This window comes from Drosophila sechellia, chromosome 3L (assembly GCF_004382195.2).
Source record: "Drosophila sechellia strain sech25 chromosome 3L, ASM438219v1, whole genome shotgun sequence".
NCBI lineage: Eukaryota > Metazoa > Arthropoda > Insecta > Diptera > Drosophilidae > Drosophila > Drosophila sechellia.
The window spans coordinates 3,999,719-4,018,608 of record NC_045951.1 but is presented as its reverse complement, the minus strand read 5'-3'; the positions used below and the strand labels follow the sequence as shown (position 1 = coordinate 4,018,608).

At 46.6% G+C, this 18,890-nt stretch overlaps 8 protein-coding genes across 10 annotated transcripts; 2 read left to right on the top strand and 6 right to left on the bottom strand.

Annotated features, from left to right (window-relative positions):
- Positions 1-238: 238 nt before the first annotated feature.
- On the top strand, positions 239-2,955 carry LOC6610703 (protein prune homolog 2). Of its 2 annotated transcripts, XR_004361732.1 has the most exons (5): positions 239-437; positions 502-1,719; positions 1,783-1,893; positions 1,956-2,609; positions 2,668-2,955. XR_004361732.1 is itself a non-coding variant. In XM_002035233.2 (4 exons), the coding sequence occupies exons 1-4, from the start codon at positions 433-435 to the stop codon at positions 2,074-2,076; spliced, it is 1,455 nt and encodes a 484-aa protein (XP_002035269.1). In that variant the 5' UTR covers positions 239-432; the 3' UTR covers positions 2,077-2,955. The 2 variants fall into 2 exon arrangements, 1 of the variants encoding a protein (XP_002035269.1); XM_002035233.2 differs by having other exon boundaries at positions 1,956-2,955.
- Positions 2,930-8,449, bottom strand: LOC6610700. The gene is made up of 20 exons (XM_032717906.1): positions 8,386-8,449; positions 8,144-8,338; positions 7,425-8,061; positions 7,111-7,363; positions 6,950-7,060; positions 6,673-6,863; positions 6,421-6,470; positions 5,978-6,364; positions 5,643-5,917; positions 5,430-5,584; positions 5,206-5,368; positions 5,059-5,148; positions 4,958-4,998; positions 4,626-4,757; positions 4,487-4,572; positions 3,977-4,429; positions 3,648-3,919; positions 3,443-3,597; positions 3,135-3,387; positions 2,930-3,079 (listed from the first exon to the last, which is right to left on the bottom strand). Exons 1-20 carry the CDS (start codon positions 8,432-8,434, stop codon positions 2,987-2,989), a joined length of 4,041 nt encoding a protein of 1,346 aa, XP_032573797.1. The 5' UTR covers positions 8,435-8,449; the 3' UTR covers positions 2,930-2,986.
- LOC6610701 (gustatory receptor for sugar taste 64e) lies at positions 4,742-6,932 on the bottom strand. Of its 2 annotated transcripts, none has more exons than XM_032718342.1 (9): positions 6,673-6,932; positions 6,548-6,615; positions 6,421-6,495; positions 5,978-6,364; positions 5,643-5,917; positions 5,430-5,584; positions 5,206-5,368; positions 5,059-5,148; positions 4,742-4,998 (listed from the first exon to the last, which is right to left on the bottom strand). In XM_032718342.1, the coding sequence occupies exons 1-9, from the start codon at positions 6,756-6,758 to the stop codon at positions 4,915-4,917; spliced, it is 1,383 nt and encodes a 460-aa protein (XP_032574233.1). In that variant the 5' UTR covers positions 6,759-6,932; the 3' UTR covers positions 4,742-4,914. The 2 variants fall into 2 exon arrangements, with proteins under 2 accessions (XP_032574233.1, XP_002035267.1); XM_002035231.2 differs by having other exon boundaries at positions 6,548-6,588.
- Positions 8,450-8,499: 50 nt separating the features above from the next.
- LOC6610699 (gustatory receptor for sugar taste 64c) lies at positions 8,500-10,107 on the bottom strand. Its single transcript, XM_002035229.2, has 5 exons — positions 10,024-10,107; positions 9,769-9,963; positions 9,078-9,714; positions 8,775-9,027; positions 8,500-8,722 (listed from the first exon to the last, which is right to left on the bottom strand). Exons 1-5 carry the CDS (start codon positions 10,079-10,081, stop codon positions 8,606-8,608), a joined length of 1,260 nt encoding a protein of 419 aa, XP_002035265.2. The 5' UTR covers positions 10,082-10,107; the 3' UTR covers positions 8,500-8,605.
- Positions 10,108-10,255: 148 nt separating this feature from the next.
- On the bottom strand, positions 10,256-11,845 carry LOC6610698 (gustatory receptor for sugar taste 64b). Its single transcript, XM_002035228.2, has 7 exons — positions 11,799-11,845; positions 11,347-11,736; positions 11,130-11,290; positions 10,790-11,067; positions 10,570-10,735; positions 10,428-10,517; positions 10,256-10,367 (listed from the first exon to the last, which is right to left on the bottom strand). Exons 1-7 carry the CDS (start codon positions 11,836-11,838, stop codon positions 10,275-10,277), a joined length of 1,218 nt encoding a protein of 405 aa, XP_002035264.1. The 5' UTR covers positions 11,839-11,845; the 3' UTR covers positions 10,256-10,274.
- A 166-nt stretch (positions 11,846-12,011) lies between these two features.
- LOC6610697 (gustatory receptor for sugar taste 64a) lies at positions 12,012-13,799 on the bottom strand. The gene is made up of 7 exons (XM_002035227.2): positions 13,563-13,799; positions 13,303-13,494; positions 13,047-13,241; positions 12,829-12,995; positions 12,497-12,774; positions 12,194-12,446; positions 12,012-12,123 (listed from the first exon to the last, which is right to left on the bottom strand). The coding sequence occupies exons 1-7, from the start codon at positions 13,756-13,758 to the stop codon at positions 12,034-12,036; spliced, it is 1,371 nt and encodes a 456-aa protein (XP_002035263.1). The 5' UTR covers positions 13,759-13,799; the 3' UTR covers positions 12,012-12,033.
- A 711-nt stretch (positions 13,800-14,510) lies between these two features.
- LOC6610696 (FGGY carbohydrate kinase domain-containing protein) lies at positions 14,511-17,523 on the top strand. Its single transcript, XM_002035226.2, has 6 exons — positions 14,511-14,650; positions 15,324-15,548; positions 15,812-16,828; positions 16,890-16,964; positions 17,022-17,240; positions 17,299-17,523. The coding sequence occupies exons 2-6, from the start codon at positions 15,363-15,365 to the stop codon at positions 17,446-17,448; spliced, it is 1,647 nt and encodes a 548-aa protein (XP_002035262.1). The 5' UTR covers positions 14,511-14,650; positions 15,324-15,362; the 3' UTR covers positions 17,449-17,523.
- LOC6610695 (mitochondrial E3 ubiquitin protein ligase 1) lies at positions 16,964-18,838 on the bottom strand. Its single transcript, XM_002035225.2, has 4 exons — positions 18,667-18,838; positions 18,024-18,607; positions 17,758-17,965; positions 16,964-17,692 (listed from the first exon to the last, which is right to left on the bottom strand). Exons 1-4 carry the CDS (start codon positions 18,769-18,771, stop codon positions 17,573-17,575), a joined length of 1,017 nt encoding a protein of 338 aa, XP_002035261.1. The 5' UTR covers positions 18,772-18,838; the 3' UTR covers positions 16,964-17,572.
- Between the last annotated feature and the right edge of the window lie 52 nt (positions 18,839-18,890).

Genomic DNA, 18,890 nt, shown 5'->3' with positions numbered 1-18,890 from the left:
ATATCGCGTGCAGAGTTGCCACATCTTCGAAATAAAGTGTTACTGAAAGAAAAACTTTTGTTAATAGCCTATATTAATATATATAAAAAAATAAATTATCTAAATTATCAGTTACTTGCTATATACAATATTAGCGAAAGTAAGATTTTACAATTTTAAAAGTTACCAACATAGTGTCACTGGCCTGCCAGATCTCCATGGAAAAACCATGCTTCGCAACACTGCTACCCACACACACGCATTCGCGACTATCTGGCAACCTCGCCACTGGAGCCCTCTCGAAATTTTGTTTACTGGCATTTAAAATCAGCGAATTTGGGCCAAAAAGTCTCACTTATGCAGCCAGCACCGATGCCCGGAGCGACTAGATGAGTGTCTGGATGAGCGGGTCCCCGAAATTTCGCAATAGCCACACAAATTATACGGGAAACTATGAGGTAAATGGGTCTTTGCACGAAAACAAAAAGGCGACTGACTAAGATATGACTAATCGATTTGCAGTTTGCACTACGCGGAATCGGAATCTTCGCCGTCAGAGAGCAAAATGGACATCTCGGAGACGCCGACGGACTCAACGGGCGTCTCACCGCTGGCGGATGATGTTGTGCCCACTGCGCCGGAGAAGAATATCCTGAAATTGGAGCAGGCCAAGCAGGATCACGACAAGGAGGAACTGGAGTTCAAGACGACCTCCGCGCTGGACAACAGAATACTGCGTCCGGAGCTGCTGCCCATGGAGGCGATGCCACAACGACACAACACCATCGAGCGCACCTTGGCCAACAGCCATCCGCTGATGTCGCCAACCAACACGGACTCAGACTCGGAACCCTTTCAGCTGAAGAAGCAAGAAAAACAGCCGCCGAGGAGCAACTTTCCGGACGTTGTGCCCACCACGGAGACGGTGCAGGTGAAGAACAACCTGAATCAATGCCGGAACAAGCCGCAGGACGCCAAGCTCAGCCTGCTAAGGGCCAACAGTCCGGATATCCTGAGCAGCGAGTCAGATGCAGATGTGTCGCAGTACTTGGCCGCCGTGGAGTCCAACTTTCAGTCCGTTTCCCTGATGCCCAATGGCAATGGCAAAAAATCCAAACGATCGACTGCACTCCCTGGTGGCGAGGACATATCTAGCCTGGATTCCATCTCCAATCACAGCTTCGACGATGACGAGGACATTGAGCACAACTTGGCCTCCCTAAGTCCATCGAGCTCCCTGATTGATGGCTTAGACGGAGAGGATGACGACGACGACTGCGAGGGTCCGGAACTGCTGCCCGACCACGACGACGACTTGGAACTGGACCTGGAGTTCGGTTTGGCCACCACGCCCACGCCAAATGCTCCGGCATCGGCTACGGCTGCCTCAACTCTGCCGCAGTATACGGCTGCTGAAGAGAGACGTGACTCGCGGAATTGGCAGAAGATCACTTTACCGGATGGACGCACCAGGGAGATTGACATGCGGGTCATAGAGCCCTACAAGCGAGTGCTGTCCCACGGCGGCTATCTCAAATCTGGCGGTCAGAACGCCATAGTCATCTTTTGCGCCTGTCACCTGCCGGATAGATCGAGGGCCGACTACAGCTACGTAATGGACAATTTGTTTCTCTACGTGGTGAAGACCCTGGAACAGTTGGTCACTGATGACTATGTGCTGATCTATCTGCATGGCGGCTCCAATAGACGGAACGTGCCGCCATTTCCCTGGCTTAAACGGTGAGTTGTTTGGTTTGGTTTTTTTTTGGAGGTTCCTAATGCCGTGCTATGATAATCCTTTAGGTGTTATCAGCTGCTTGATCGCCGACTGCGCAAAAGCCTGAAGCACATGTATTTGGTGCACCCGACATTCTGGATAAAATCGCTAGTTTGGATGGCGAGGCCTTTTGTGAGGTAAGTAATGCTAGTCATTGTTAAGTCTATATCCTATGTAAATACTGCTTTATCGCTCGTAGCACAAAGTTTTGGCGGAAGCTGGTCTACGTAAAGTCCCTGGAGGAACTGGGCATGCACGTGGTCGTGGAGAAGGCAGCCATTCCGGAGAAGGTCAAGCAATACGACGCCAAGCGGCACTGAGGCCCTGCGATGGCCCAGACTTGTTAAACGCAAAACGCTAATGCAAACTTACCGCATTCATGCCACACTCGCTACTCGAGCCTCTGCATTCCCCATCTTCAATAAGGACTGAGGCTAATCCTCCAACCGATCGTTTGCGCTCTCTCGCTATGCTTTAATTTAAGATCTCAATCTTTGTGATACTTTATTTTTGCCTTCTCTCAGCCAAGTCGAAACCCCCCCCAGCATTTTTCTGTGTGAAGCGTGAAGGCGTTCAGCAAAACATCGAACAAGTTTTTGTAGATCTTTATTGGCAGTCGTAGAAATCGTATTAGACACAGACTCATATGTGTTAGGATCCTATATATACACCCACATACATAATGGTATCATGTAGTTATCGTGTAGCTTCCGCTTCATATATTTTATAGAGGAACATACATATGCAACCAGAAACCACCAAACTTTCGAACATGTTACCTTTCCTTTTTAGTGGCGAAAAGAGAAAACACAAAGTTGGAAACGGAGCAACACTAAACTGAACCTAAACATAAGTAATTGAAAATCTTTAGCTGAATTTTGCATCTTATATCGCATATTGTATATTCCAAGCGTTCCAAGCACGACACTTTCGCTGACACATGATGGACCCCATGCCAGTCGACAGAAGGTGCCCCATTTATCTCATCCACCATCAGAGTTAGCCGTTTAGCCTGTAAGTGAACTAGCGACCATTCTTTGTGGAATCTACACACGGACACACGTAGAATCTCTCTGGCGGATAATGTGACGTACAATTAGGCAATGTAACCGATTGATATTAAGAGCGACATTTTGTTGGTTTCCTTTTACCGCTTTAAACAAACAATAATAATAAAGTGCAAGATGATTTTTTATTTATTATGCAATAAACCTTGTGAAAAACATCCTCCTATGAGTAATAGCTCTGATCGCAGTCCCACAGGTCGTTATCCTCGTGAAATTGGATGAGAACTAGTTCGTACGTGACGATGGTTCCAGCCACCTAAGTGGATATATTATTAAGCTATATGATTACATTCATAATTGTCTAGTCTTACACTCAGCACCAGCTTCCTTGTGAGGTGGAAAAACTTCATGCCACTGAGGGCCACCTCATCGCTGATTACCTCCTCCGTAAATCGTTTCACCTCCGGACACCAGGACTCCTTGGGCACACAGCGCAGGTATCTCAAAGTCAACCTGGATTCGTCATGAACACTCGAGGAGTACAGTGAAACCGCCAGAGTGCGACCAATTAGGAAGATGAGCGAGAAGTAGAAGTACACAGCATGGGCCACCGAAGGCATAGTGCTGGGAAGGATTATATAAACTGAACAACTGGAAGTTATTAAGTGCAAGAACTCACTTCAAGCTTCTCAGCAACTGCACGCAAATGAAATACAAGTTGTTGGAGAAGGACACCATTGTAATGAGTGATATGGCATCGTCCATTTTGTCGCACAGTATGCATATATTTCTGTACTGAATACGTCGCTCTGACCAGTAAGTTGGAGCCATGTTCTGCAAGTGGTTATTGCTTTTCATGAGGGATTTAGTTTGCATTGCCTTACCATTCCTTTAAAGTTTCGCAAATCATCGTTGAGCTGGCGAAACTTTGAAGCCAGTCCAATGCTCACAATCATCACGAACATGTCCATGTAGCTCCATATGAAAGTCGAGTACACGTTCTGGAATTTCCCCCACAAGGCCAGAGTTATGGAGTAGCTGGTCACGAAAAAGATATCGTCGTTGGTGCGCAGAAAGTAGTTCTCGATGGGATCGGCGGTGCGGTTGCAGAAAGAAGCGTAGTTTATAGCCGATACCATGCTCAGGATATGCTCTGCTGTGGTGGCATTGCGGGTTGGAGTTTGGAGTATATCTTGTATGGTATAATATTTACCAAGGGACAGCATCATGCCCAGCAGCATGACCATGGATATGGTATGACCCATCTTCCACTTGCTCAACTGCGTCTTGTACTGCGGCAGATCCTTCTCCACCGTGTGCCAGTACATCATCAACTGGGGCCACTGCCTTGCCAGATTTAGAGCCACTATCAAGACCAGCAGGACAGATCCCCGGAATATAATGGGCTTAATACTGTTGAAGCTAATCGGATTGTTTAACACCTTAAACAACGACAGTCCAAAGTTGGCCAAGGTCGAGGCGATGAAAAGCAGACTGAAGCGGGTGCGTATGTTGCGCCAGGAGAAGCTCAGATCCGCAGGATGTTTGCCCGTCACACCCTTGACCGGCATCATGGCGAAGAACTCCGCCACTAGGAGCACTCTGCCCACCGCCTGGTGGAAGCTACCATCGCTGAGGAATGCCTCCTTATCGCTACGCGATAGTTCTGTTTAAACCAGGACTATTATCCTTTATTTATAATAATAGTTTATGCATTACTTACTGGGCAAACTATTCCTGATCTCGTACTCATTCTCAATCTGATTTCTGTAGGTCTCACAACTCTCCTGAAATGCCTTCTTTCGGGCACTAAAATGAGGTTATATAACCAAATTTTAAGCAATGAAATACCCATATCCCACCTCTCGTGAACCAAATCCAATTTTCTGACCAGGGATGTCCGGGTTACCCTTTTCTTCAGCCGGCGCAACTTGCCCTCCAGCTTTGGAAGGATCTTCATCCTAGGACCTGCTGATTCCACCCGCAGATGTAAACTGCTTTAAAGGATTGGCCCAGCCAACTGAATTGTCACACTGTGAGTGCCCAATGACTATTAGAAACACCTGTTGTTTTGCACTTATCTATAATTAAGGACCAGCAACAACAAAGTATATATTTTGCGGACTTAACCACCTGCCACTCCCACAAAACTCAGTTTTCGAAACAGCCGGGCACCTTTTCCTCGCCATTGAACTGCAGCAAAATGAGTTCATAGGTCACAATTGTGCCGGCCACCTAGGGATATAGTATAGTGCTATAATTGGATATTTTGCAAGCATTTTTGGGTAAACACACCGAAATGACAACGCCGCGTGTCAGCCGAAAGAATTTCATGCCAGTCAGAGCCACATTGTCCATTTGAACCTCCTCCGAAAAGCGTTTTAGCTGGAAATTTGTGAGGGATTATACAAGTATCTGGTATTAGGATATACATCGTCCTACCTCATCGCACCAATATTCCCGGGGAACCAATCGAAAGATTACCAGCGGTCGCTTGGACTCATCATTTATACTGGAGCTGTACAGGGATAGGATGAGGGTGCGACCAAGTAGGTAGACCAGCGAGAACCAGAAGTACAGGGCATGCCATATAGACGGCTTGGCCCTAAAAAAATATAGATACAAATTGATTAACCCAGATACATTAACATATAGATATAACCTACTGCATGCTCTTGAGGATCTTCCCGCAGATGAAGTACAGATTGTTGCTGAAGCAGAGCAATGTAATGATGGATATGGCATCGTCCACCTCCTCGCACAGCTTGCAAAGGTTGCGGAAGTTAATCCTGCACTGCATCCAATAGTCCACAGTGGTGGGCTAAGCAGGGGATAACTCAGATTCATTAAGATTATATTGGTCTGATGCAAATTCTTACCAATCTAGCCTCCCTCATCATGTAGTCATTAAGCTGACGAAAGCGAGCAGCCAAAGCCACGCTAACAGCCATCACAAAGATGTCGTTGAAGTTCCAGGCAAAGGTGCTAAGTACATTGACCACCTTGCCCACAATGCCCAGGAAGCGGGTGTAGTCCACGAAGTAGAACACCGAGGAGAAGTTCAAGTACAGGAAACTGTCTATGGGACGATCTGGCCATCGGGGACAGGAGTTGACATAGTAGCCCATGGACAACATGCTCATAATGTGCTCCACTTAAAGAGTAACAAGTAAGATAAGTAATAAAGTGTATTGTAAAACAAAATCTCTTATACCCAGCGAGCAAGTGGTGGCCACGATGGTGATCATGTTGATGTGCTGCGCCAGGGATCTGCGCTCTTTGGGCAACTTCAGAGGTGGCAACTTGGCCTCCACCAACTGCCATGACTGAGCAATTTCTGGCCACTTTCTGGCCAGTTGGAAAAAGGACAATGAAATGAGGAATATGGACAAGTAGAAGACCAGGGTCTCCACCGAATCAAAATTGAAGGACACACTCGTCACAAAGGCAACAATATATCCAGAGCTAACACCAAAGCACAGGATGGTCACCAGGGCGTAATAGGATCGAACGCTGAACCAGGTGAAAGTCAGGTCTTCTGCAAACTTGGAGCTCACGTTTCGGACTGGCATCAAAGCAAAGATCTGTGCGATTATGAGGACTGAAAGAAACTTGTATAGGAGGTTTAAAGAAATTCAATAGGCCTAAAAACATTACCAGGCTTAATGGCTTCCTGAAAAGATCCACTGTATTTATAATCCTCCTGTCTGATGCGAAGTAGCCAAGCTTTTACTTTAATATAAATGAATAATAAATATTTGAAATACCATGCAAGTTAACTTACTCAAGGAAAGCTTTAAACGCTTTGTATCTTTTTCGACGACTCTGTATTTAATGATTCCCAAGGTGGCTCTGGTAATTATAAGCAATCCGATTACAATTAAAACAATCTCAACAGGATCCACCTACTCGCTGCCCACGCGCGATCTTCGCCAGAACTTGATGCGTGCCATGCACCTGCAGCGCTTGGCAGGATCCCCAGTGGTCCTGGCCATGTTCCGTGCTCGACTGACAACTAATCCTCCGCAGGCATGTGGCAAGCCCGCAAATTTCCACTGGTCACCGCTAATTGTTGGCTCCCATGCCAATTGTGTGCTTATCTGTGCATAATCTTGTGCAAATACGAAGTAGAAGGACTTATGGCGTATATATAAATGAAAATGAAGTGCTAAGAGGGCTAAGAGAAAAAAATGCTCATGGAGGAACCGGGTCCGCGGCTGCAGATACTTTTCTGCACCACGGCACCTTGCATTTGCCGGAACAGCACCAGTTCGTAGCCCATTAAGGCACCAGCCATCTGAAGGGAAAAGGTTCTTAAATATATTCACATTCTGTTCTGGTACTCACTGCAAAGATGAGCCTTCGGGTTACGAAAAAGTATCCCATTCCGCTGAGTGCGAAGGTTTCATTGCGAAGCATTTCGCTTAGACGACCCAGATCATCGCACCATGGAGTCGAACGGACCTCGTAGAGGGTATTCGATATATCCTTGATCTCCTGGGGAATCGAGGAAGCGGCCAGCATCATGTTCATCAAGCGACTGATCACATAGAGCAAACAGAACCAGAAGTACAGCTCATCCATAAAGGCTCCTTTGACCCTATTTGTTGATAGGGAAAACTTGAAATATGGGGTATATATAATAGCAGTTGGGAACTCACTGAAAACTGTGGTAGACTTGGACACAAATGAAGTACATGTTGTGGGCGCAGCAGACCAGAATCAGTCCAGACAGCTCCTTGTCGTAGAGCTTCAGCAGGCTGTCCAGATCCAAGAAGTCCGAACGTATTTCCTGCCAGAACTCCTTGGCCATGGGCTTTCCTAGATTCTGGCAAATACGCCAGTGCAGCTGCTGAAAACGTATATTCAAGCCTCGACACATGAGAAACAGGAATATATCGCCAAAGTTCCAGACAAAAGTCATGGCCATGGTGTTCCATTCGATAAGGAACACCATCCAGGCGCGGTATTCAAAAACTGAGAATAACTCTTGGCGCTCGCGGAGGAAGTAGTTCTCCACAAATCCCACTTTCAGATTGCAGTCCCGAATCTGAACATAGTTACTCCAAGCCGCACTTCCCACGTAAGTCAGGTGTTCACATAGAGCGGCCACCAGAAGGATCAATGCCCAACGCCTTAGAAATCGGCTGAAATTGAGTCCTTCTTGGTTCGCATAGCAGGGCTTCAGAAAGATCCGCTCACACAGCGCTGTTTCCCGGATGATATGGGGCCACCGTCGGGCCAGTTTTAAAAAGGATCCGAAACAAAATATGCAAATCACACTAAAACTCAAAGAGCCTGGGAAAAATAAATAGTGGGAAGGCCACTTGATAGAATATTATATTCTAATATTATCCTCAAATCTTCTACAATATCTTACCCATGGTATACAGCTGAAAGCCATCGTTATGTACAATCTTAGTTGAGAGCATGAAGTCAGCGACTACAAATGTGAATGCCACGACGAAAAACAGAATGTACGGGGAAAACCAGCGGAAGCGAACATTTTCCGGCTTGCCCTTAGGATTTATCCCGGCCAGAGGTAGTACGCCAAAAATCCGGGCTATGATCAGAACTGGAAGGGCAAGCTGAGAGATCTGATCAACTGGGAACCTAACTCACCATGCCCAATGGTATAATGCAGGGTATTCTCCTGCACTGACCGCTCCATTTGAAGTCCATGGACAGACAAATGGCTCCTCAGCATGGACGTGATAATTGAGACACTTGCGACCAAACGTTTCAGCACGCATTGTATTCTTAGATATCATCTGACAGGTGATTGATTAGGTGCGATTAAAAAGTACAGAAGGAGCGACACAATGCAAATTTCAAACTAGAACTAGGAGAATATGCTCTTGGAGGAGCCAACGCCGCCCTCGCAGAAGCTCTTCTGCACCTCAGATCCAGCCATTTGGTTGATGAGCACCAGTTCGTAGACCATCAAAGTGGCAGCCATCTGATCAGATATATGTTCATATATCCAGAAAGTATATTCATTTTCAACTTACTGCAAATATTAAACGCCTGGTCAGCAGAAAGTATCCTTTGCCACTCAGAGCAAAGTGGTCGGATAGAAAGATCTCATTCAGGCGTCTGAGCTCCACGCACCAAAACTCAGTGGGTATTTCGTATAGGGTGTAGGAAATCTCCTTAGCCTCTTGGGGAATCGAGGATGCAGCGAACATCATGTTTAGCACGCGAATGATGACATAAGACAAGCAAAACCAGAAATATAACTCATCCGCATAGTTGCCCTTGGATCTGAAAAATGCCATATATATATATAGCTTAGTTTAATCCAATCAACTCACTGAAAGCTGTGATAGATCTGCACACAAGCAAAGTACATGTTGTGGGCACAGGATAGCACTATCAAGCCGGATAACTCCTTGTCGTAGATGCCCAGAAGATCACTGAGGTCCAGAAGATCACAGCGAATCCTCTGCCAGAATTCATTCGGCATTTGCTGCCTCACATGCTGCCGGATGCGCCAGTGTATCTGCTGGAATCGCATCTGCATTCCGCGGCAGATCAGTATCAGAAAGATGTCCACAAAGTTCCACACGAAGGTCATCGACAGCGTGGTCCACTCGATGAAGGGTATCCACCAGGCGGTGAAGTGCATGATCAGGAAGAGCTGCTGGCGCTCCCGCTGAAAATAGTTCTGCCAAAAGTTCGCATCCAGCTTGCACTCCACGATGGCCAGGTGATTGTTGTACAGCGCGCTGCCCACATAGGTGGAGTGCTCGCAGAGAGCGGCCACCAGCATGCAGACTCCCCAGAGGCGAAGGCGACTGGAGTAGCCACGTCCATAGCTGCAATCGTACTCTGGTTCCAGGAAGATCTGCTCGCACTCCGCGGTTCGACGGATGATGTATGGCCAGCGGCGGGAAAGCAGCAGGAAGATCCCAAAACAGCATATGCAGATCACGCTGAAACTAAGAGATCCTGGAAAGGAAAGGATTGTTGGTCCCTATGCTATAGAACATATTTCGATCTCACCTATGGTATAGATTTTCAGTCCATGATCGAACACCACTTTCGAGGATAGCGCACAGTCCACGATGGAGAAGACAAACAAGATCAGAGCAGCCAGCAGGGACAAGGATATCCAGCGGAAGCGCACCCTCTCCGGACGACAGCTCGGCCAGACCCCCGCAACAGGCAGGACTCCAAAGAACTGGGCTATAACCAGGACTGAACAATACCCGAATTATCATTTTACATACATCAATACCCAATCCTTGACTCAGTCACCTGGGCCGATGGCGTGCTGAAGCGTGTTTCTGGTGCCTGTTTGACCCGACTGCTGCATGGCTTGACTGTTGGGTAGCAAATGGAAAGAGGTCCTTCAGGTGCTAAGGACACGCCGTAAACATGGGGCGTATGCCGAACTATTTGCAGATTAGGATCTCGCGAATGTGGATTCGGTGCGGGTGCATGGGCGTGACACTTATGACTAAATGCGTTCTTAAATTGGAGATTCGAGTAGTAAATTCTAGGATCTATTATTCCCTGCAGTACTGAGTCTTTTGCCTGATGGAACCTTGGTTAATAACATCCGATATCATGAGCTCATAGGTGATTATGGTGGTGCCCATCTAGATTGGGATGTATATGGTTACAAACAGAAGTTGTAATGTTTTATTGGGCAATCTTACAGCCAGGACAAGTGATCGGGTGAGGTAGAAGAATCCGCTGCCGGAGAGAGCTGTCGTATCGTTTCCCAACTGCTCACTGAAGCGCTGAACCTGTGGATACACATTCTTCTCTTAAGGTATTCAATCTAAAGGATACTTCTACCTCTATGGACCAAGCTCTGGAGGGCACATCCCGCAGGGCTGTGACAATCTTTCGTTCGTAATCGTTTATGGAAGAGGCCACGAAAATAGTAAGTAAAGTGCGAACTACGGCGAATCCTAAGGAGTACCAAAAAGCCAACATCACCAGGAAGTCCACACCTATATTTCTGAAAATATATACATAATATATATATGATGTGTAAAGTCATTTTTCAACTCACTTGAAGCTGTTGAACAATTGAAAGCAAATGAAGGACATGTTATTGCCAAAGGCCAGGAGCACCAGTGGAGCTATTGCCGCATCCAGCAGATGCACCAGACGCTTCAATGCCAGATAGTGCTCCCGAACCTCTGTCCAAAAGACCGCGGGCATAACTTTCCTATGAACAGCCGCGATTCTTCTATAGAGCTGGTGAAATCTGGCAGCCAAGCCAATGCCAATGCACATGATGAAGCAGTCGGTGAATGAGCGCGGATAGGCAATGGTCTGGTTAACCCACTGGCAAATGTTTAAATGAAAGTTAAGCATTGCAAGATGAGGTATCCTTCAAGGTAAACTACCTCTAAGATGGGTAGCATCCAAAAGTGGTAGGGCAGGATCATGTAGAGGTGCGGACGCTCCCACTTGTAAATGCTCTCGAAGTAGGTAACGTTGATCTTGCACTGGGTGCGCTCCATATTGCTCAGATGAAATGAGTTGCCCAGCAGGAGACAGTGTTCCACTGAAAGTGGATGCTTAGAAATTGAACTCCAATTAATAATTTAAGCAAGAACTCACCCAAAGCCGATGACATGACAATTGTAAACACGATGTAGATGCGCTTCTTTATCCTGTACTCGCCGTAGAACCTGTAGGGAACCCGCAGGAAGAGCTGCTCCACTCCATGCCAGGTGCGCATAATCCTGGGCCATTGGATGGCCAGTCTCCAGAAGAAGAGGTGCTCCAGAAGGCAGACAATGTACAGCGAAAGTGTGCTGGAGGTGTGAAAGTTGATGGTCACCTTGATGACATAGTTGATGACCGCCCCGAATTCGCAAAGGTTTAGGATCCCGATGAGTAGGGAGTACAAAATGCGAGGAGAGCACCAACGAAACCGGATATCCGCCACGTCCAGAGCTCGGACATTGCTAACCGGAAGCAGGCCGTAGATTTGTGAAATAAAAAGCACTGCGAAAATATTTTATTCAATGTTTAATAATGAAGTGAACCAAGTAGAGATAGAGGCACACCTTTCGAGACCGCCCGATGGAATGTCTCGCCCTGCGGCATGGCCAAACTAGCACTAACCAACCGACTTGCCAATCTGGCGTGCCAAGTGTCCCCCGATATTAACAAAGGGGCGTGGCCGCTTTAAACGATTTACCAACTAAGTATTTACAACTAATAGTGGCGCCTGTCACATTCAGCTGACATGACAAATGGTCGGGGAGTGGGAGGATGACGATTGCTGGCTATAGTTGTCCATCAGGCGCATAGTGGCTGCAGTCCTTTGCGTCGATTGGGTTCATCGAATTGCAAAAGGACCAGTTCGTAGGTGACAATGGTTCCCGCCATCTGAAGGGGTGGAGGAAACACTGAGGTGTGAGCATTAACTGGCATTTTTTCTGCATATGGGGTTACTCACTCCAAAGAGCAGTCGTCGGGTGAGAAAGTAGAACTTCTTGCCGGAAAGAGCCACTGTCTGGGTGGTCATCTGGAATATCAGGCGCTCCACCTCCACGCACCAGCTACGACTGGAAACCCTTCTGAGGACTCCCAGACCTCGCTTGGACTCCTCATTGATGTCCGCCGCTGTGAGGAACACAAAGGCCGTTCGTCCAATGAGGTAGAGGAGGGAGTACCAGAAGTATACGTAGTTGATGGGCCAACGTAGTTTGCTAAGGAATAGAACTATAATATTTGATCAAATATTTTCTTGACTACTCACTTGAAGACATTTAGTAGTTGGTAGCACACAAAGTACAGGTTGTTAACACATGAAAGTAGAATGAGATTGGACATGGCGCTATCCACGAACTCCAGTAGCTCGCACATCTTGACGTAGTGCTCCCTGATTTGGATGAACACCGATTCGCAGACCTCCTCGTGTTCCAATTTGCGAATCCGAGCAGTTATTTGCTCGAATCGGTAGGACAAGCCCTTGCTAATCATCATGATGAACAGGTCCATGTAGTTCCACACAAAAGTGCACGCTCCGTTGATTAACTAAGTATAGATTCTTAAGAATAACTTAAGTACTTTTGGGTAATAGGTACTTGCCAGGATTAAAACAGATATGATGGGACTGTAAGGCAGCAGTTGGAATACGTAGTCATAGTTCGACTGCATGTATTTGTCAAAACTGGGCACAGTGGTTATATTGGCGCACATCTGAATGCGACGTGTATAGCTTAGGATAGCAGATACCTGGTACAGAGCATGTTCACCTAACAAGGAGTAGATAGAAGTATATCCTCAAGATATAACTGGAAACTCACCTAAGGACAAGCCAATAATGGCCAAGGCAGCCAATTGCACGCGGCGCGAAAGATTCCTTTTGGGTATTTCATATGGTGGCTTGGTAAAAGGGATTTCCGTTCTGGTCCAGATTCGAACCACTGCTGGCCATTTTTTGGCCAGGCGAATGAAGACCACATAGGCCGACAAAACACAACCGAAGAACACCAATCCCACTGGGTGGATAAAATGGCCCATGTTAACTTTCAGCTAAAAAGGACATCGAACTGCTCTTACCAAAATTCTTGGCTGTAATGCCAATTTTCAGCAGGTGGGTGAACATGCTCAAAAACAATATCGATGTGGTTATCATAAAGATCAGGGTAACGAACATGGGAATTGATTTATAGGCAAATCGAACCCGGCGAGGGTTGGATTCCCGGATGCCCACCAACGGCATTATGGCGACGCATTGGGCCAAAAACATTACTAAATCGGAAAATAATTTATAAATATATAAATATAAATATTCGTTAGTAATATCTGTTTAATCTTACATGGAAACACAGCCCTATGGAATAGATCCAAATTGGCGTAGTTGGGCAACTTTTCGCTGGCCAGGACATTAAGTGCCAGGTTGGAGTCCTCAACAAACTTCGGTGGAGGCGTTTCCGGCCTGGCCAAACTCTCCACCTGCTTGACGCCATTATCCTTGCTGGGAGTTTTTCGAAAATTCAGAGTGGGTCCTTTCATGACGCTGGTCCCTTGTGCACTGACACGAAATGCGAAATTCCAACATGTCCAAGGCTTGTCATGGGCGGAGTTGAGTCGTCCACAATGGTGTCCGTCCGAAGTGCCACTAATTAGGGGCTTTGGACTGAGCTAGTCCCAGGATGTAAACAACAATTATGAGACACTTCTGTGAGAATTGGAAAAAGTGAGTTCACTCTGCAGCAGCTGACCGAAGGATTAGCATGCATCCGTCAGATTGCATTTCGATTAGCGGCTGAGATACATGCGAGCAAGAATTTTACAAATAAGCACAGATTTGGTCAAAATGTTGCATTTCTATTTAAGTTTTAGTGGGTCCACTTTTAGGCTGAATAATATATTTATATATAACGTAGGTCAGTGAAATAGCTACTTATCTGCGATGTTAATCGAGTATTGATTGATATGGCGAGCGAAGTACCCAGTTTAGATAATACGTTGGCTATTTACAAATCTTTCTTATCAATGTGTTGTTAAAATGTAATATTTTCGAATAGCCTTAGACCCTTTTGTAAAACAACCTTGACATATATTTTTAATTTGATATAAGTTATAAGTTGAAGAATAAGAAGCATTTCTGTTATCAGGAAGTTGTTTAGGTCACTCAGTTGTATTTCTAACAGCTAAGAGAAAATCGCTGTTGGGTTTGAATACTCTTGTGATCATATGGAAATAGATGGGATGGATTGGATCCACTCTGTGGGCTTTGGAGCAGTGGCTGAGAGCAGCTCGCTGCGACTGGTTCTGCGACAGGTGTCGGAATAAATAAAAGCAAAAGCATTCGACGGCTTTTGTTTGCGCTGATAAACAACCTGCGCATATGTACAAGCAAAACAAAATAATGCTCAAATAATTGTTGGTTCAAAACAATCAGGTGTGCCTTTTATAATAATAAAAGTGTCTAATTTCTAAACGAGGTGTGCGCGCTTTTAGTTAAAAAATTCGGTATTAAAAAAATTAATTGTTTTAAAATTAAATGCTCTTTAGCTTTATAAGATGCAGCAGAACTGTTGTGCTAAGGAAAATAAACAAGCAAAAATCACAAATTACGGTAAATGCAAAAATATAAACAGAAACGTGCGTGATAGATACAGGGTTACTGAGATCGTGGGTTAAATAAAATCAAAAGATACAAAACCTAAGCCATACAATCCAGATACATTTACATGTGCGTCTGCGGAGCTTGGAAAACCAAAAATTAAACCACAATTGATTAAAAGAAATGCTTATCAACATTTAATTTGTGTAATATTCTCCATATTTATTGCATCTCACAACCTTATCAACTATTAAGAATATAAATATCTCACTTCTTTTCTGGCAATTAAGATACTTCATAAATGTAGCGCGTTCGTTCATATGTAATCAAATGAGATCTTTAGAAACCGGTACTTGGTTTAATTTACGTGGTTTCTGGGTCTCTCGGCGTTCGCCTATCAGGTTGCTTATCAGTTCGCGTCCGACGCTCGACGACTTCGCTTCGCTTTTGGTCTGGGATTGGGTTTGGGTTTTCGCATCGAGCCAATAACATTTATTTGACCGCCAAGGTGATTAGAGGCGTCTGTGACGGAGGCGGCGACTTGGAAATGTCATCCGGACCGTTTTTTGTGGGCGTGGACGTGGGCACGGGCAGTGCGAGGGCGGCGCTGGTCGCCTCCGATGGGCGTGTCCTGGAGCAGGCGGTGCAGACGATCCAAACGTGGAACCCCGAGCCGGGCTACTACAACCAGTCATCCGATAATATATGGCAGTCCATCTGCCAGGTGGTGAAGGTAGGTCTTCAGCGTACGGAAGCAAAGTACAGATCCAAACCTGGCTGTTAATATATAGTAACAAATACTATCTTTAATTATATTCATATTTCGAAATGCATTGAACAATTTATAAAATTAGATGACTTTAAAAATAATAATTTAATGACTTTAATTTGGGTCTATAAACCCATTAATGATCTTCCATTTGCTCTGTGCGATAACCTCTGTCGTTCGGCGACGTTTCTCGCGAAGATTAGATTAACCCAGTGCCGATTTTACAGAAAGTCATTGGCGGCGTCGATAAGTCGAAAGTCAAGGGCATTGGCTTCGATGCCACCTGCTCCCTGGTGGTTCTGGGCCCCCAGGGATCGCCGCTGACGGTGAGCAAGTCCGGTGAGGCGGAGCAGAACATAATCCTCTGGATGGACCATCGTGCCGAGCAGGAAACCCAAGAGATCAATGCCTTCAAACACTCGCTGCTGAAATATGTGGGTGGTCAGGTTTCGCTGGAAATGGAGGTTCCCAAATTGCTGTGGCTGAAGAGGAATCTGGCAAAGACCTTTGGAAATATATGGAAGGTCTTTGACCTGCCCGACTTTCTGACCTGGCGAGCCACTGGAGTGGATACCCGATCACTTTGCTCGGTTGTGTGCAAGTGGAACTACGATGCAGCGAATGGCAGTTGGAACAAGGAGTTCCTGAAGCAGGCGGACTTGGAGGAGTTGACTCAGAATAACTTCGAGAAATTGGGCAGTGATGTCCAGCCACCTGGCCGAACGGTGGGCAAAGGACTCACTGCCAAGGCTGCCGGGGAATTGGGCTTATCCGTCGGCACTGTGGTGAGCACCTCCCTAATCGATGCCCACGCTGGCGCCTTGGGAATGTTTGGCTGCCGCTCGAAGGAGTCCAAGGGTGCCGACGATGTCCAGGGTAAAATGGCGCTGATTGCCGGTACATCCACCTGCCACATGAGCATCACTCGGAAGGCCTGCTTCGCACAAGGTGTTTGGGGTCCCTATCAGGATGCCATTATTCCGGGCTACTTCCTAAACGAGGGTGGGCAGAGCATCGCAGGACATCTCCTAGATCACGTCCTCAAGTCGCACGAATCCTACGCCGAACTGAAATCTCAATTGGGAGAGGATAAGTTTATCTACCAGCATCTTAATAAGTTGCTGCCGGAACTGGCAGCTGCGCGAGGATTAAGCCAGGTGGGTTGTCTCACCCAGGATGTCCATGTCTGGCCGGACTTGCATGGCAATCGGTCGCCCATCGCAGATCCCACGCTGCGAGGAGTGGTTAGTACACATTTAAATAGATCTTTTTTTTATTGTTGAAATGGGAAATTATTGCTTTCAGATTACTGGACTGGACATGACGCGAGGAACTGAATCTCTGGCCATCAAATACTTGGCGTTCGTCCAAGCTCTTGCTGTAAGTGGTATCCTATAATTTATTTAGAAACTTGATATTTATTCGTTATTATTTTAGTACGGCACACGTCATATTATTGAAAACCTTTACCAGTACGGTAGAGCTCCCTTTCAAACGCTACTTTTCTGCGGGGGATTGGCCAAGAATCCTCTGTACGTACAATGCCATGCGGAGATTTGCAATCTGCCCGCACTGATTCCGGATGAACAGGAAATGGTTCTGGTGGGCGCTGCTGCCTTGGGAGCCGCTGCCTCCGGCCACTTCGACAGCTTGGAGGTGAGCTTAGGAATATCTAATATCTAGATGGTTTATAAACTAATCTTTGTGCTCTTAGAGCGCCTCGAAAGCCATGGGTGGCACTGGCCAGCTGGTGAAGCCGAACGCGGAAACGCTTGAGTTCCACAATCGCAAGTACAAGGTGTTCCTGCAGCTGTTGGAGAACCAGCGCCAGTACAGGCGCATTATGCAGGGAGACACTAAGTGATTTTTTTCATTCCGATGTCAAGACTTTCAATAATTTTAAATAAATGCCGTACATGAGCATTGTAACAAATAAAAAGTTTGGTGCACACAGGTACAAGGTGATCTTGTTGGCATTTCGTTGGTTCCTAGGCGATGAAGGCGGCTGCCCTGGAGGCGATGCTACCACGACACACGGGGCAGGTGACGGAGATTTTCTGGGCGCAGTCCTCGCAGAGGCACACATGACCACACGGAAGTAGGATAATCTAGAAGAAAAAAAAAAGGATAGCATTATATAAATTCGCAATAACAATGTACGGGTTGTATTCACCTCCTTGGGATTCGTGGAGCACACCACGCAGAGTTGATCCTGGGACAGAGTGTGAGGACGACTCCTCGCCCTTCGCTCCCGGCGCTCCGTCTCCAGGCGGTCGCGGATTTTGGCCTCCTCCCGCTCCTGTTTCCGTTTTCGATAGATTTTCTTAGCAATGAAGGCTACCAGGATGACAGAGATGGTGCTGCACACAACCAGCTTGAGTCTAGAAGGGATTAAGTAGAAAGTGTTAAGAGTATACACACAGAGAAAGCACTACCCACATTGTCGTTGCCTTGGCATCTTCGAACCGCTTAATGAGCGTGGACTTGGTGGCAGTGGTTAGGAAGAGCGGTCCCTCATTGGAGGGCTGCATGCGCAGGGTATTGCCATCCAACTCCAGTTCACCAATAGCGGTCAGGAAGCTGCCTTCCCTGAGTACCTCCTCCGTCGTTTGCAATCCCCTCTGACGGACGCCAGAGAAGAAACCAAACACATGGTCGAAGAGGGACAGATTGGAGGGCTCGTAGTTGTCGTAGACCACGTCCACGTCCAAGACGGCGGCACTCAAGGCGTCCACAATCTCCACACCATGGTTCTGGTTACGCAACTCGAAGGGCATCTCGTTGGCGGACTCGTGCAGCAACTTGTGGTGCTCCGTCCAGAAGCCGGCGAAGCCGCGCGTTACCCTGTGCTCGTGCAGCTTCACAATCTGCAGCACTCCACTCACACTGGGCACCAGGGAGCTCCTCAGTGGCACGCCAATGGGCGTCACCGTGCCCCGGATTACCGCATATGGTATCTTCTTGTCGCGCTGCCGCTCCACCACCGATTTCAGATCGCCATCGATGTTGTATTGCGGTGCCGCCTGAAAAGCAGCAGTTCACTGAGTAAAAGCCACCCATTACGTGCATCACGTATACGCACCTTCAGCACCTTGGCAGTTCGCTTGTATTGCACGTACTCGCGCGCACACAGGCCCAGTATTAGCAGATCCACGCCCAGTGCAATGGACTCGTGTAAAAATTCCATTTTGTGTTATGCTATTTTATTTATTTTGCGCTACAAAAACATATGTTTACTCAGTGTTGCTGTGTTTCCCGCTGCTCGTAATGGTTAAAAATACTAAATATTTGGCCTGTTGAAGGGAA